The following is a 14,986-nucleotide window of genomic DNA, read 5'->3' on the forward strand; positions in this document are numbered from 1 at the left end:
CAAATAATGGAATGTTCCAGTCCTCTTTCCAAGGCTCAGACTTTTCCAAGTGCCCGCTGCGGTAGGGGGGGTTTATTGACCAGTGTGTCGGCGGCCTAACCGGGGGCTGTTCTCTTCATCTGTCTAGGTGGGTTATTTGTTTTTGTGCACATTTACAGATAATGATTATTAAGCAGTTGAAATATAACAGCCATCAAACATGAGCTGGTTTATATTCCTTTCTCTGTAGTGAGCTCTTTAGCGCTAGCTTCGTTATTGTGGCAAAGCAAGAGCACAGACAGTGCAGATCTGCTGATCTACAACTCATTTACTGCGTGGAAACACCAGTGGAGATTGTTTATAGATCAGCGAAAGGCTGGCTGCTTGTTTTGAAACATTCAGCCGACATATTATACATGACCTATTTATTTACCAGTGTTTATCTTGTGGTAGGAGACTTAAAGCACTTCGAACTGCAGCGTTTGACCCCTTACGCTGTACCGTGAAGCTGGACATGTCAGGGCATGTTCACAAATGACCGTTACCTTGCAGTAACACAGTGATAATGATAAGGAAACCGTTAGCTGGGCAGGTAGCAGTGCTGGCATCAAAAGTACAGTTTATTGAAGACGTTATTGCTGTTTTGTTGACATCTGTCTATGATTTATAAGAATGAGGTTAAAATAAAAGTATATGAGGATTAAAACGTTCCCTCATCTGCTCCATTTTAAAAAAAATCACCTCAGTTTAATATTTTGCTCTTTAATTTAACAAAGCGTCAGAAAAAAGTCCCAGAACATTGTTTCATTCAGTTTAACCAGTGGGAAAGAACAATTTTATATATAAATGTAATTAATTATTAAATTGAATAAACTGAGGAGAATCTTTGGTTAATCTGAGGAGATTTTTCACCTGCTTTAATTATTTTATTATGCTTTGACAAATAAAATCCTCAGTTGAATTATTAAAGTCTCTCTCTGGTCAATGATTAAACCCCTAAAAACTCATAAAACGTAAAAGCTATTTCCCAAAAAATGATATAACCCTGACATCTTAAATGTTGTTTAAATGTAACTCTATACCTTTGCTTTGCGTACTACGACTGAACTGCCTCTGTCTCCAGTTGGAACCCTCACCCGTCCAATTAACAGAATTAGTTCCTTATGTTTATGACATCAGAAACCCTGGCTGTCAGAATCTGTCCGTTTGAGACTTCGTAACATTACCATTTCAAAGACAGGAGTGCCTAGCCATTGGTGCTGACTGCTTATTTCAATAACGTCTTCTAACGTCCAAACAAAACTACACCTCTTTGACTTATGACTTACCGTTTCTCAGAATAATAACCCGACCTCCTCGTTTGTTCCTCAGGGTTCAAGACAGAAACTTCCAAAATGTCCAGCAAAAGAGCTAAGGGGAAGACCACCAAGAAGCGTCCCCAGAGGGCCACTTCAAACGTGTTTGCTATGTTTGACCAGTCTCAGATCCAAGAGTTTAAGGAGGCCTTCAACATGATCGACCAGAACCGGGATGGGTTTATAGACAAAGAGGACCTGCATGACATGCTTGCTTCATTAGGTGAGATACTGCTAGTAAACAGCACCAGGAATTAAGATCTGCTCGGTCAAGTGCAAAGGCATCTGTCAATTATGGTTATTATGGTTTTGATGGTCATTATTCTGACATCAGATGAGTTTTGTATCATAATTTGGTACGTAAATGCTCTCTTGCAAAACAACAATTGGCTCAACACCCAACAATCACTCCAAGCGTTTTAATGTGGCGTCGTAAACAATGGCCTTTTTCAAACAATAAATAAATGATGAACATAAAATGGCAATTACAGAGCAAACATATTAACACTAAGAACGCTAAGAACCCCAAAACACACAGAGCATTTTCTTCATTTTATATCCATACAGTTCTCTGTTTTTAATCAGAAAGCAGTTTTTTTCCAACAGCCAACACTTACAGCTAGCTCTTCACAGCAGGCCGTCAGTCACAAAACCAGGAGACATTAGCCAATAGCGTTCAACGCATCCCCAACAAGCTCCTCTGATTGGTCAAAAGGGTTTTCTGATTCTTGAACAGGGCTGGACCTTGCAGACCTCTATAGATAGTGGGTGCTAATGTGAGAGTGGACAGAACCTGTCCTGTACGAGCGTATAAACAGCACTGCAGACTCGTGGCCGCAGTTTCTAGCAGCTGTAGTAATTGTATTGTGTCAATATAATTGCCCATGAAAAGTAAACCCAAACAGAAAGCGCTCTAGATGTGTGTCACTCTCACTGCATGAATTGCAAATGTGAAAATCTCGTCAGTGGCTTCACGTTTTTAAATACGAGCGTGTGAATGTTTTGCATCATATTCAACAGCGGCCAGACTGTGCGCAGCTGATATATTTCTGATTTGTGTGCAGGATTCATGAAGGTGTAAGCTGGCGTATGTTGTACTTGTGGGTGTTTACCGTGATGACTGTTTTCTACAACTACAAATCTCACTCAAAAATACCTTCATAGTTTAACTGTGCAGCCGTGGGTCTGATATTTGTTTAGTTCGTTCATTCGGATAAACACCTTCATGAGGGGTCAGTGTGTTACTGAGCTGTTGTCTTATTTCTTTTTGGTTTGATCCATTTGACAGTGCCCTGAGCCTAATGTGGCCCGCTGCCTGAAATAGGGTTCTAGTGACAGAGAGTGGTGAAGAGGCTTTGGAGGAAATGAAGTTAGACCTCAGTATCATGCGGTTCAGTGTAAACTAACTCCGTGGTGCTTTGCCAGGTAAGAACCCCACAGATGAGTACCTTGAGGCCATGATGAATGAAGCACCTGGTCCCATCAACTTCACGATGTTCCTCACAATGTTCGGAGAAAAGCTGAACGGCACGGACCCGGAGGACGTCATCAGAAATGCTTTTGCGTGCTTTGACGAGGAAGGAACAGGTCAGTCATTAAAGCTGCAGCAGACTAATTAAATACGGTTTAATACTGAGAACGATTAGGAGCCCATGCTTTGCTGATTGTAATTGTAAATAGTGTGTGTGTGTGTGTGTGTGTCTATTATCACTCTACACCATACCGAAGGCTTAGAGAAAGCATACCACAAAGAAGAGCTTGCTCACTCTCTCACACACATACACCCACACCTTTCACACACTTACACACTCTCACTACTTACGACTTGAAACAGCATTCGTTCAAAATATATTTTAGTTTTATTTATTCTCATTTTGCTCAACGCCAAGAGTGCGCTAGAGAGTATGACGTCCCCCAGCACTGGTCTGTGGAGCTGTGATCTCAGGAATGATGGAGCTCTACTGAGTCCCTTTGAGATGATTTGGAGTAGTTCTCAGAAGATTAAAGAAGAAACACAGTGTCCACAGAGTTTTTGCCATAAATTGCATGCTTCAGTAAAATGTTCATTGCTGAGGAATCTTAATCACATCCCCCTCAACTCTCCACATCAAATGAATGTCTGAGTAAATGTGAAGGGGGTGAGCGCCTTGTTAAACGTATTCCCGATAATCCCCGCAGGTTTTATACAAGAGGAGTACCTCCGGGAGCTCCTGACCACCATGGGAGACAGGTTCACGGACGAAGAAGTGGACGAGCTCTTCAGAGAAGCCCCTATCGACAAGAAGGGCAACTTCAACTATGTGGCGTTCACACGTATCTTAAAGCATGGCGCCAAGGACAAGGACGATTAGAACAGGACTGGGATTCACTGAAGATTAAGGCAACGTTCGTACACCGTTCGTAACACCGCGCACCATGTTTAATCATCTCCGGTTCTTATCTTGTGTAGGACCGATCACACGCATCTGCTTCTGTGGGGGAGGTGGAGGTTCATTCAGGCTTAAGGAAACACTAAGGCTAGACCCCTGCCCATGGACTTCTCTCCTAGTGCCGCTGTAGGATTGTAAATAATGAATTATGTACGTCTAAATAAACGGAGGTGTACTCGGGAGGGAGCTGGAGCTGGAAATAAACCTTGAAATGATTAAGTTATTCACAAAGTTGTTGTGGAGTTACGTTTTGTTGGAGGTTTAGAGGTTATTTCATTCATTCAAAACAAGGCTATATGCAGCAGCCGTGAGTTAATGGTTGGAGACCGGCCTTGGTACTGGTAGGTATTATTATAATTATTATTATTATTATTTATTTAATGGACTAAAACTACTCTCCAACTAGCAATAGTTAAATAAGTAAAAAAAGACAAAAACTAATACAGATTGATTTTTTTATCCAAAGACAAACACAATCAAAATCTGTTGCTAGCATTAGCTCTGCCGCTCACAGTGGTGTGAGACACTGCTGCTCTCCTTCAGCTGGTGTTTCCAAAGCATCCTAACCCCCACCCCCTTCCCCCTACCCCTAAACCATCATCCCCTGCCCTCCGCTGCCCCCTCTTTAGCGTTCCCGCTCTTTAAAATAATGTGCACTAAATGCTTCACGGCAGCAGTGTGTTGGAGCTTGTCGAGGGTTTACCTCATGAAGAAATGAATAGGTTTTAGTCATTCTAGTGTTAAAGGGACAGTAAGTGATGTGCTTCATTTTCTAGTTCACACTGATTATCTGCAAATAAAAAGAACATCAACAACGGTTTCAGGACAAGTGTATTTTGTGCCTGAAAAAAGAACTGCGCCCCTCAACAGAGCGGCTGAGTGTGTTGTTGATGTTCACCTGTTTGGCCACTAGAGGTCAGGTCTTCTCTGGTCAGAATTTAGATACGTGACATCTAGTGGACAGCAGGGTGAACTGCAATAACAAGTGAAGCTCTTGAGGGCTGCTTTAATACATTTTCCTTCTTTGCTGCTGGAGCGTTTGTCATCGAGAACTTAAAGTAAAGTCCCATGTTGTTACTTGCTTTTCTGTGGAAATTTTTACAAAAATTGTGTGTTTACAGTGGGTGCAAATTGCAGCAGCAGATTTCACAGTTTATACGGGTTGTCTGCAAACATTTGTCCGTGTAGAGTACGTATGAGACGAGAGGGTAGGAAACACACTACCGAGTGAGCAGCGTTAAGGCTTAGTGCTGTGGTGATTTAGCCACTTAGCTTTAAGTGTTACGTAAATGTAAATGTTTCTGAAAACAAAGATGGGTTTTCCCCTAAAAAAGTGAAAATGAAAGATTTGATCATGTCATACGCGTAAAACAAAGACTGCAGGGTGAGTATGATTTGAATATTATCAGTAGCGACAGGAGTCCATAAAAGCCCCGAAGAATATCACTCCATCTGTGTCTCAGTATCTACCTACTGTCTTTATAAGCGTTGTATATAACTAGCTCCAGTAAGAAAACTAATAGATACAAGGTTTTACCAGTGCACCTCCTGCTTTCATGCAAAGAGCAGTGGACAGAAACCTGTTGTCAGAATAATCTCTCAACACTTAAAACATTCTGCAGGTGTAAAAACCACAGCTCACTCATTAGACGTTGAGACACAAACACCTTTGTGAGGCCAACTTCCCTAGAGACACCCGACGCTGAAGTTAAAAAGCATTGCGAAGGTATTTTGTTGATTTTATTTCATAGAAGTGTTAGATCAAATGCAGTCGAGGTGTTTTCTTTAGTAATGTGTGGTGTTGGGACTTCTGAAAGATATATTATCACAAGTTAATGGAGCCTGATTCTTTTTCCCTCCCCCATTACAGCACCTCCTTTTAACGTAGGCTAACAGACATAGCACAAAACAAGCTAAGCAGGTTTGAGGCTGTACTTGGAGGGAAGGCCTCTTGGAAAAGCGTGGGTGGCTGCTGGAGATGGTGTTGGTGGGACCAACAGGGCACGCTGTCACTAGTCTTTGTGGATCCCAATGCCTGAGGGCAGTGACGGGGACACTGTCCTTAACGCATAGCGTCATGAGACGTAAAACCAAGTTCCTGTCTCTGAGGTCGTCAAAGACCCCGGGGCTACTCCTGGAAAAGTGTGGGGGTGTGATCCCGATGCCTGTTTAAATCTGCGGACCTTCTGATCTTCCCCATCTTCAAATAAATTCTAAAGCACATGTTACCAGAATCGATGTACAATGCTAAAAACTGAGCTAATCTGGCTAAAGTTAGCAGGCGCTAGCACTCGCCCTCATTCATCAGTAGCTCTCACATCCGGATTATAACACTGTATCAGTGGAACACAAGCTTTGTTGAGGACAAAGTGTACTTTCAGTTATTTAATTCACACAACAACCAGAGAAAAGCACTTATTACCAGAATCAATGTTGAACGTGAAAAAGTGAGCTAATCCGGCTAAAGTTATCAGCTGCAAACACTGGCTCCCTGCTCAGTGACTCTCAAAAACTGATTATAACATTCATTCTCTCTCTCTCTCTCTCTCTCTCTCTCTCTCTCTCTCTCTCTCTCTGTCTCTCTCTCTCTCTCTGCCATAATGTCCGTACCATGATTACAGAGCTAGATCCTTCTTCTAGGTAACCATCCGTGAGATTTGTGCCGTAAAGTGTTACACATTTCTCCCGAGAGTCCCCCGTCCCCTAATTCAGAAGTTTCTTAGTGCAGTAACCAGCAGTGGACCCAGCATAGCAGCCACAGAGGCTCTATTCTCCATATTACAGCTCTGTGGAACATCACAGTCATGTAGAAGCTGTAATTTTAAAGTAGAAATACTACACAGTGTTCCTTTAAAAAGAACACTTCATAAGATCATGACGTTTTTTGGTCCTGGGCTCCCCTCACAGTTGCAGGGTGTAAACAGTTTTTAACCGCACTGTCCTGAAATCAAGGAGATGGAGATAAGGAGGTGGTTTCCTACCCTCTCCCAAAAGTTACATAGCTTAGTTTCTGCCGTGCTGAGCCCGACGTAGCAACAACAGAGACTCTGTTCTTCCTGTTACCGCTCAGTGGAGCATCAAAATGTTTTCAAAGCTTGAATTTTAAGGTACAAAAACTACCTAGTGTTACTTTAATCAACCTGCACTCAGTAAGGTTTTTACCATTTCTTACCAAAGGTTTTTTTTCTTAATTTGACCCTGCAGTGCGTGTGATGTAGAGCGTGCTTCACAAAGTTTCACATGTTTTTGCAGTTTGGATTTAGTTAATCGTGCAGCCCGTGTGTAAACGTAATGTATCACAGTCGTAACGTATTTGATGCGAACTCTACACGCACTATGTGGTCAGTAAAGAGTTTGTATTCAAAAAAACATGTCAACATGAGTCTTCATGCCTCTTCCTGTCGTGAGAAGCTGGCAGATTCGCTATTTGTGTGTGTGTGTGTGTGTGTGTGTGTGTGTGTGTGTGTGTGTGTGTGTGGTTTCTGTAAACCAATCTCATCTCATCTTGGGGTTGAATAACAGCTCACCTCTAAACACTGAACATTGTGTACTACACCGTACTCTCTACTAGAAACCCCCTCTATATTTACCTCTCACTCGCAGCATATTGCCATGTGTTTTGTGTCAGTAACGGCCATTTTCTGCACAGAGCTGCTCCTGATTGAATGTTTTTGGGCAGTGGGCCATTTTCAACAAAGATGTCTGTGTTCATTGATTCTGGAATGCATCTGTTTGCTTAGTCACTGGTTCTTACACAAACAGCTCGAGCGCATGCTTTCACTGTCGGTCCACCTTGTAGATGTAAAGTCAGAGACAGTAGTTCATCTGTCGCTGCACAGTGTGTGTCGCTCGTCCTCTAGTCCTTCATCAGTGACACAGGACGCTGTCGGCTGGATGTTTTTGGTCGGTGGACTGTTCTCGGTCCAGACACTGAGGGGTTTAAAAACTCCAGCAGCACTGCTGTGTCTGATCCACTCTACACCAGCACAACACACACTAACACACCACCACCACGTCAGTGTCACTGCAGCGCTGAGAATGATCCACCACCACATCACACCTGCTCTGTGGGGGTCCTGAGCGCTGAGGAACAGGGGGAAAGAGAGCTAATGAAGTATGCTGGGAAACTGGGTGTAGAAACAAGGTGGTGGTCATTATGTTACGGTTGTGTGCATATCTCCTGGTCTTTTAATGATCACGTCCACCACAGGTGTGATTTTGGTGGTGGATCTTTCTCTGTGACACTGACGTGGTGGTGGTGTGTTAGTGTGTGTTGTGCTGGTGTAGAGTGGATCAGACACAGCAGTGCTGCTGGAGTTTTTAAACCCCTCAGTGTCTGGACCGAGAACAGTCCACCGACCAAAAACATCCAGCCGACAGCGTCCTGTGTCACTGATGAAGGACTAGAGGACGAGCGACACACACTGTGCAGTGACAGATGAGCTACTGTCTCTGACTCTACATCTACAAGGTGGACCAACGAGGGAGGAGTGTCTCACAGAGTGGACAGAGAGTGGACACAGGGTTTAAAAACTCCAGCAGCACTGCTGTGTCTGATCCACTCTACACCAGCACAACACACACTAACACACCACCACCACGTCAGTGTCACTGCAGCGCTGAGAATGATCCACCACCACATCACACCTGCTCTGTGGGGGTCCTGAGCGCTGGGGAACAGGGGGAAGCGGGAAAATGAAGTATACAGAGAAACAGATGGACTACAGTGTGTAATTGTAGAACAACAATATGCTCCCGTTGATCCACTGACTGCCCAGGGGCACTTTGTAGTTAAACAGTTACAGACCGGAGGTGGTGTGTTAGCTTTTCATTTCAAATTCAAAAATCTATACAGATAATGTGAAGCTGCTCTTTGCATATACGTTTGTGTGTGTGTGTGTGCACTCATGTGACACTCCCTATAAGGTCTGCGGTGATACTAGGAAGCCGACAAACTACGTCACGTTCATAACGGTTCTGTGACCACAGTGGTTTGTGATACTCACTCTCTCTGTGGTGGGGCACCAATGCCTTTCGCACGAACACTCTCTACGAGTAAACAAGCCGGCCATGTGTGTATCCTCTGCTTGACATGTTCTAGTGTGAGATCTGCTGTGTGTGTGTGTGTGTGTGTGTGTGTAGGCAGATAGGAACCATGTTCCAAAAAATACCCTGAACCATAATAAGATCCATTTCAACAGGGATTTAATTCAGACTGTTGACACAGAAAAGCAGCAAGTATACAATAACATTGGCTCAGTTTTATTCTTCCTTTACACAACGTATATATCTCACTGACGACAAACACAATAAAATAATATACAGGGGTAGATGATACTGGCAAATGAGCAAGTGCACAATCCTTGCCTACCACAACATTAGCCCTTTACAGGCCTGAAATCCAAAGGACAAAGACATTCAGTGCAGAACCAGTCTCTGAGTCCAAAAGAAGCCTTCTGTACATAGTTGTGATGAACTCAGTCAAGCATTGCAGTCATTACATACAAAATATGAAACTGGAAAGATAATGCTAACCAGGATATTGCCCATATCCTTACATTCAAGAACAGCAGAGTAGCCACAGCACATTCCGGAGGAATCAATCCCCCGAGGCACAGACTTTTAACTGGATTCACATTTTTTATCAAATGACCGAGAACCTTGTTTCTGACCGCACCATTCTGTCCATGAGCAGTTCATCCCTTTATGGCGAGCCCTTTCTTAATCAGAGATGTGTCTCTTTGGTCAAGTACAACAGACGCTGACCGCCAAGAGCAGTTGCAAAAGCTGAGGTCTCCTATGGCACTGAAACCATCCTGCGGTCAGTCTCACAGAGAGAGGGCCATGGTGCTGTCTGCATCCGACATGACTGAAGACCGCAGGGGTGTTCCTTGCTTGAAGGGCTTTCCACTGGATCGCCAACAACCGTATTGGCGCAGCAGCTTGATCAGATCCTTCCTGAAGCGCACCCCGACAAAGGCGTACAGGAACGGGTTGAGGCAGCAGTGAGTGTAGGCCACACTCTTCATGACCTGAATGGTGATGTCAAAGCTTTTGGCCTGGTCGCACTCCGTGATGGTGGTGTTGGCTGCCTGTGCCGCTTCCATCACCAGCATGCCGTTGTAGGGCAGCTGAGAGAGAACAAAGACAGCCACCACGGCCAGGATGACGCGCAGGGCCCTGTGCTTCTCAAAGTTCCTGGCCTTGAGCAAGGTGTAGATGATGTTGGTGTAGCAGTAGATCATGGCCAGCAGTGGGATGCAGAAGCCCATGCTGATCTGAAGAGCCAGGACCAGGATCTTGGTGCGGTTGTTCTCGTTGTACCAGTAGATCATGGTGCAGAATTTGTTGCCCAGCGAGTCCTCTTTGGTGTTGGCGAATATGATCTCTGGGGTGCTCAGAACCAAGGCCAGCAGCCACACGAAGACGCAGATGTACTTGCTGCAGGCCAGCCGGCTTTGCTTGGAGTTCTGCGCCTTGGTGGTCTGCACGATCACGATGTAGCGGTCCACGCTGATGCAGGTGAGCAGGAGCATGCTGCTGAAGAAGTTTATCTTGTAGAGCGCAGACATGCCCTTGCACAGAGGCCAGCCGAATGTCCAGCCGTGGATGGCGTCTGCCGCCCAGAGGGGCAGCGTGCACAGGAACAGGAGGTCGGCTATGGCCAGGTTCAGCAGGTACACGTCCGTCATGGTCTTCAGGCGGTTCTTGAAATACGTGTAGATCCAGATCACCAGCAGGTTCCCCACGAAGCCCAGGAAGACGATGAGACAGTAGAGTGGGGGCTCGTAGTACTTGCGAAACGTTCTCACGATGCCCTTGTCACACGGGGAATCGTAGTCCTGGTAGTCTTCAGTGGTAGACGTACTCTCATAATCCTCCTGTGGAGATTAAGAGGAAGGAGAGTTTAGAAAAGCCCTGAGGACTAAGCGAGGTGTGTAGATGCTATCAGACGTACGGACGAATAAGCAGCAATTCATTTTCAGGAGGCACTGATTTGCGTTTCCTTTCTGACTCTACTTACTTCAGTGGTGGCTGATGCGGTGAACAGTGTGGAGAGGACCTCCGTAATGTTCTCCATGGCTTTCCCTGAGTTCTGTGAAAAAACAGGAAAATACTTTTGTCACCTTAGTTCTTTTTGCGGCTGAAATCATAGACTTCAGAAACTTTAAACATAAAACATCCAACGTTCAGAAGCCTCAAATCATCAGTTAATAACCAGGCGCTTGATCCAAGCCTGTGACAAAAGCCTCAAAAGTATCTCCAAGATTAGTTTGATCCCTTCTGAGTCACTCACCTGTCTGTCTGTCTGTCTGTCTGCGAGAGTGAAAGGTGTGGTGGCACTAATGCGTCTGTGGAGTGGATGCGTCTTTGTCTCGCGCTGTCTGTTTTGCAGAAGCTTTTAAGAGGCGCGTTTAACCACATTGTGACGCACGTTGTGTGGTGCAATATGTTTTGGCTTTCCCCCCCCCCTCCCTTTCTGTAGACTCACCGCCAACAAAGCCCGCGCTTTAGAAGCCTGTTTGATTATTATAGTAACAGCTTCATGAAGAAATGAGTGGCCAGCGCTTGCTGTAAAAAGCACAACAGATGGAACAGAAGCAGGCGGCTGGGTCAAAAAATCTTAAGAATTGAAAAGCCTTTAAGGACATGTAGAAGCTGTTATTGAGCACGTGTAATATGACTAATAAATGACTGACACTTCTACGAGTTTTTCCTGTCTGTTAATGATGCAACTCTGTTAAAGGCTGCACCAGCCTGCCTCGCTGAAGAAGGACGGTATAGTATCAGCGTATCTCCACAATAGTAATGTTCCACAGTGAGGAAAATAGTCCTAAAGGTTAATGAAGTGGCAGCAGCCCCAACTTTTTTAGCACACACACACACACACACACAGACACACACACACACACATATAACTCTATTAATGGAAATTAAAGAAAAGGGATGATACTCCAGGTGATGTCAGAGGATTATTATCGTTTGTCTAGTGTTACATTTCCACACATTGTTTACAGAGAAAATCTGGAACAATGGAAACACCAGGGCTTTCTACTGAACAATGGACATGAATTTCCAATATTAAAACACACTCATGTTTTTATTTCATTAACTTTCACTCACCCTGTCACTCACACACTCACACCTGTGGACAGTGTCACACACTCACCCAGTCACTCACACCTGTGGACAGTTTCACACACTCACCCAGTCACTCACACACTCACACCTGTGGACAGTGTCACACACTCACCCAGTCACTCACACACATACATCTGTGGACAGTGTCACACACTCACCCAGTCACTCACACACTCACACCTGTGGACAGTTTCAGTCACTCACACACTCACACCTGTGGACAGTTTCACACACTCACCCTGTCACTCACACACTCACACCTGTGGACAGTTTTACACACTCACCCTGTCACTCACACACTCACACCTGTGGACAGTGTCACACACTCACCCTGTCACTCACACCTGTGGACAGTTTCACACACTCACCCAGTCACTCACACCTGTGGACAGTGTCACACACTCACCCAGTCACTCACACACACACATCTGTGGACAGTGTCACACACTCACCCAGTCACTCACACACTCACACCTGTGGACAGTTTCAGTCACTCACACACACACACCTGTGGACAGTTTCACACACTCACCCTGTCACTCACACACTCACACCTGTGGACAGTTTCACACACTCACCCTGTCACTCACACACTCACACCTGTGGACAGTTTCACACACTCACCCAGTCACTCACACACTCACACCTGTGGACAGTGTCACACACTCACCCAGTCACTCACACACTCACACCTGTGGACAGTTTCACACACTCACCCAGTCACTCACACACTCACACCTGTGTACAGTGTCACACACTCACCCAGTCACTCACACACACACATCTGTGGACAGTGTCACACACTCACCCAGTCACTCACACACTCACACCTGTGGACAGTTTCAGTCACTCACACACTCACACCTGTGGACAGTGTCACACACTCACCCAGTCACTCACACACTCACACCTGTGGACAGTGTCACACACTCACCCAGTCACTCACACACACACATCTGTGGACAGTGTCACACACTCACCCAGTCACTCACACACTCACACCTGTGGACAGTTTCAGTCACTCACACACTCACACCTGTGGACAGTTTCACACACTCACCCTGTCACTCACACACTCACACCTGTGGACAGTTTTACACACTCACCCTGTCACTCACACACTCACACCTGTGGACAGTGTCACACACTCACCCTGTCACTCACACCTGTGGACAGTTTCACACACTCACCCAGTCACTCACACACTCACACCTGTGGACAGTGTCACACACTCACCCAGTCACTCACACACACACATCTGTGGACAGTGTCACACACTCACCCAGTCACTCACACACTCACACCTGTGGACAGTTTCAGTCACTCACACACACACACCTGTGGACAGTTTCACACACTCACCCTGTCACTCACACACTCACACCTGTGGACAGTTTCACACACTCACCCAGTCACTCACACACTCACACCTGTGGACAGTTTCACACACTCACCCAGTCACTCACACACTCACACCTGTGGACAGTGTCACACACTCACCCAGTCACTCACACACTCACACCTGTGGACAGTTTCACACACTCACCCAGTCACTCACACACTCACACCTGTGTACAGTGTCACACACTCACCCAGTCACTCACACACACACATCTGTGGACAGTGTCACACACTCACCCAGTCACTCACACACTCACACCTGTGGACAGTTTCAGTCACTCACACACTCACACCTGTGGACAGTGTCACACACTCACCCAGTCACTCACACACTCACACCTGTGGACAGTGTCACACACTCACCCAGTCACTCACACACTCACACCTGTGGACAGTTTCACACACTCACCCAGTCACTCACACACTCACACCTGTGGACAGTGTCACACACTCACCCTGTCACTCACACACTCACACCTCTGGACAGTGTCACACACTCACCCTGTCACTCACACCTGTGGACAGTTTCACACACTCACCCAGTCACTCACACACACACACACCTGTGGACAGTTTCACACACTCACCCTGTCACTCACACACTCACACCTGTGGACAGTTTCACACACTCACCCAGTCACTCACACACTCACACCTGTTTACAGTTTCACACACTCACCCAGTCACTCACACACTCACACCTGTGGACAGTTTCACACACTCACTCACACACTCACACCTGTGGACAGTGTCACACACTCACCCAGTCACTCACACACTCACACCTGTGGACAGTGTCACACACTCACCCAGTCACTCACACACACACATCTGTGAACAGTGTCACACACTCACCCTGTCACTCACACCTGTGGACAGTTTCACACACTCACCCTGTCACTCACACACTCACACCTGTGAACAGTGTCACACACTCACCCAGTCACTCACACACACACATCTGTGAACAGTGTCACACACTCACCCTGACACTCACACACTCACACACTCATGCTCACACCTGTGGACAGTGAATGTAAACATATGTTTTGACTGTGAGGGACACAGAGAGAACACACCACGCTCCTCACAGACAGTGACCCGAGGTGTAGATTGAACCCAGGACCCGAGCCCCTGGAGCCGTGTGGGACAGAGACCCCGCCCCTGACACTAACTCCCTGTCTCTAATACACAGCGTACAAGTGACAGGGGGTGAAATCCTTTCCAGGAATGAAGCCTGAAGCTATTTTCCCCACTTGTGGTTGGACAAGGAGGTGTACGGTTACTGCATCTGGACACACAAGCTGAAGGCTTGGTTTGGCGTTAGTTTAATAAGTCTGCCGTTAACAGACAGCTCCGTTGCTGTTGCTCAAGGCTACTCCTCTGATCCATCACTGGAGTAATTATCTGCTGATGCTGGCAGCTGGAAAGCAGACAAATCCTCAATCAGATTATTATAGACTGTAATGAGCCTGTTTTTATGAAAAACATATACATGTATATATTAAAGCTGTCCATCAAGCACACCAGCACAGAGATCGTGTTTACAAGCAAACCACAGAGCACCATGGTGTCTTACAGTGGCTTTGTTCCATGAAATAAACTCCTGGTGCATGTCCACCGCATGGTACCTGCTCCACTCGACTCTACTCAGCTTTACTGGCCTTTTGGGACCTGGTA

The 14,986-nt window shown here is 45.9% G+C and overlaps 2 protein-coding genes across 4 annotated transcripts; one reads left to right on the plus strand and one right to left on the minus strand.

Annotated features, from left to right (window-relative positions):
* On the plus strand, nucleotides 1-4,145 carry LOC136706907 (myosin regulatory light chain 2, smooth muscle minor isoform). The gene is made up of 4 exons (XM_066680652.1): nucleotides 1-127; nucleotides 1,351-1,557; nucleotides 2,760-2,921; nucleotides 3,513-4,145. The coding sequence occupies exons 2-4, from the start codon at nucleotides 1,374-1,376 to the stop codon at nucleotides 3,683-3,685; spliced, it is 519 nt and encodes a 172-aa protein (XP_066536749.1). The 5' UTR covers nucleotides 1-127; nucleotides 1,351-1,373; the 3' UTR covers nucleotides 3,686-4,145.
* A 5,378-nt stretch (nucleotides 4,146-9,523) lies between these two features.
* ccr9a (chemokine (C-C motif) receptor 9a) lies at nucleotides 9,524-11,203 on the minus strand. 3 transcript variants are annotated; one of them, XM_066681232.1, is made up of 3 exons: nucleotides 11,061-11,203; nucleotides 10,788-10,863; nucleotides 9,524-10,644 (listed from the first exon to the last, which is right to left on the minus strand). In XM_066681232.1, exons 1-3 carry the CDS (start codon nucleotides 11,186-11,188, stop codon nucleotides 9,592-9,594), a joined length of 1,257 nt encoding a protein of 418 aa, XP_066537329.1. In that variant the 5' UTR covers nucleotides 11,189-11,203; the 3' UTR covers nucleotides 9,524-9,591. The 3 variants fall into 3 exon arrangements, with proteins under 3 accessions (XP_066537329.1, XP_066537330.1, XP_066537331.1); XM_066681233.1 differs by having other exon boundaries at nucleotides 10,788-10,858; nucleotides 11,064-11,131; XM_066681234.1 differs by having other exon boundaries at nucleotides 10,788-10,859; nucleotides 11,061-11,114.
* Nucleotides 11,204-14,986: the final 3,783 nt, after the last annotated feature.

This window comes from Hoplias malabaricus, chromosome 9 (assembly GCF_029633855.1).
Source record: "Hoplias malabaricus isolate fHopMal1 chromosome 9, fHopMal1.hap1, whole genome shotgun sequence".
Classification (NCBI taxonomy): Eukaryota; Metazoa; Chordata; class Actinopteri; order Characiformes; family Erythrinidae; genus Hoplias; species Hoplias malabaricus.

Coding starts and splice junctions, on each gene's coding strand:
- LOC136706907 (XM_066680652.1), top strand. CDS start 1,374: ATGTCCAGCAAAAGAGCTAAGGGGAAGACCACCAAGAAGCGTCCCCAG. Junction 1,558..2,759: donor TGACATGCTTGCTTCATTAG/GTGAGATACTGC, acceptor GTGCTTTGCCAG/GTAAGAACCCCACAGATGAG. Junction 2,922..3,512: donor CTTTGACGAGGAAGGAACAG/GTCAGTCATTAA, acceptor TAATCCCCGCAG/GTTTTATACAAGAGGAGTAC.
- ccr9a (XM_066681232.1), bottom strand. CDS start 11,188: ATGTGGTTAAACGCGCCTCTTAAAAGCTTCTGCAAAACAGACAGCGCG. Junction 10,864..11,060: donor ACAGACAGACAGACAGACAG/GTGAGTGACTCA, acceptor TCCTGTTTTTTC/ACAGAACTCAGGGAAAGCCA. Junction 10,645..10,787: donor CCGCATCAGCCACCACTGAA/GTAAGTAGAGTC, acceptor TAATCTCCACAG/GAGGATTATGAGAGTACGTC.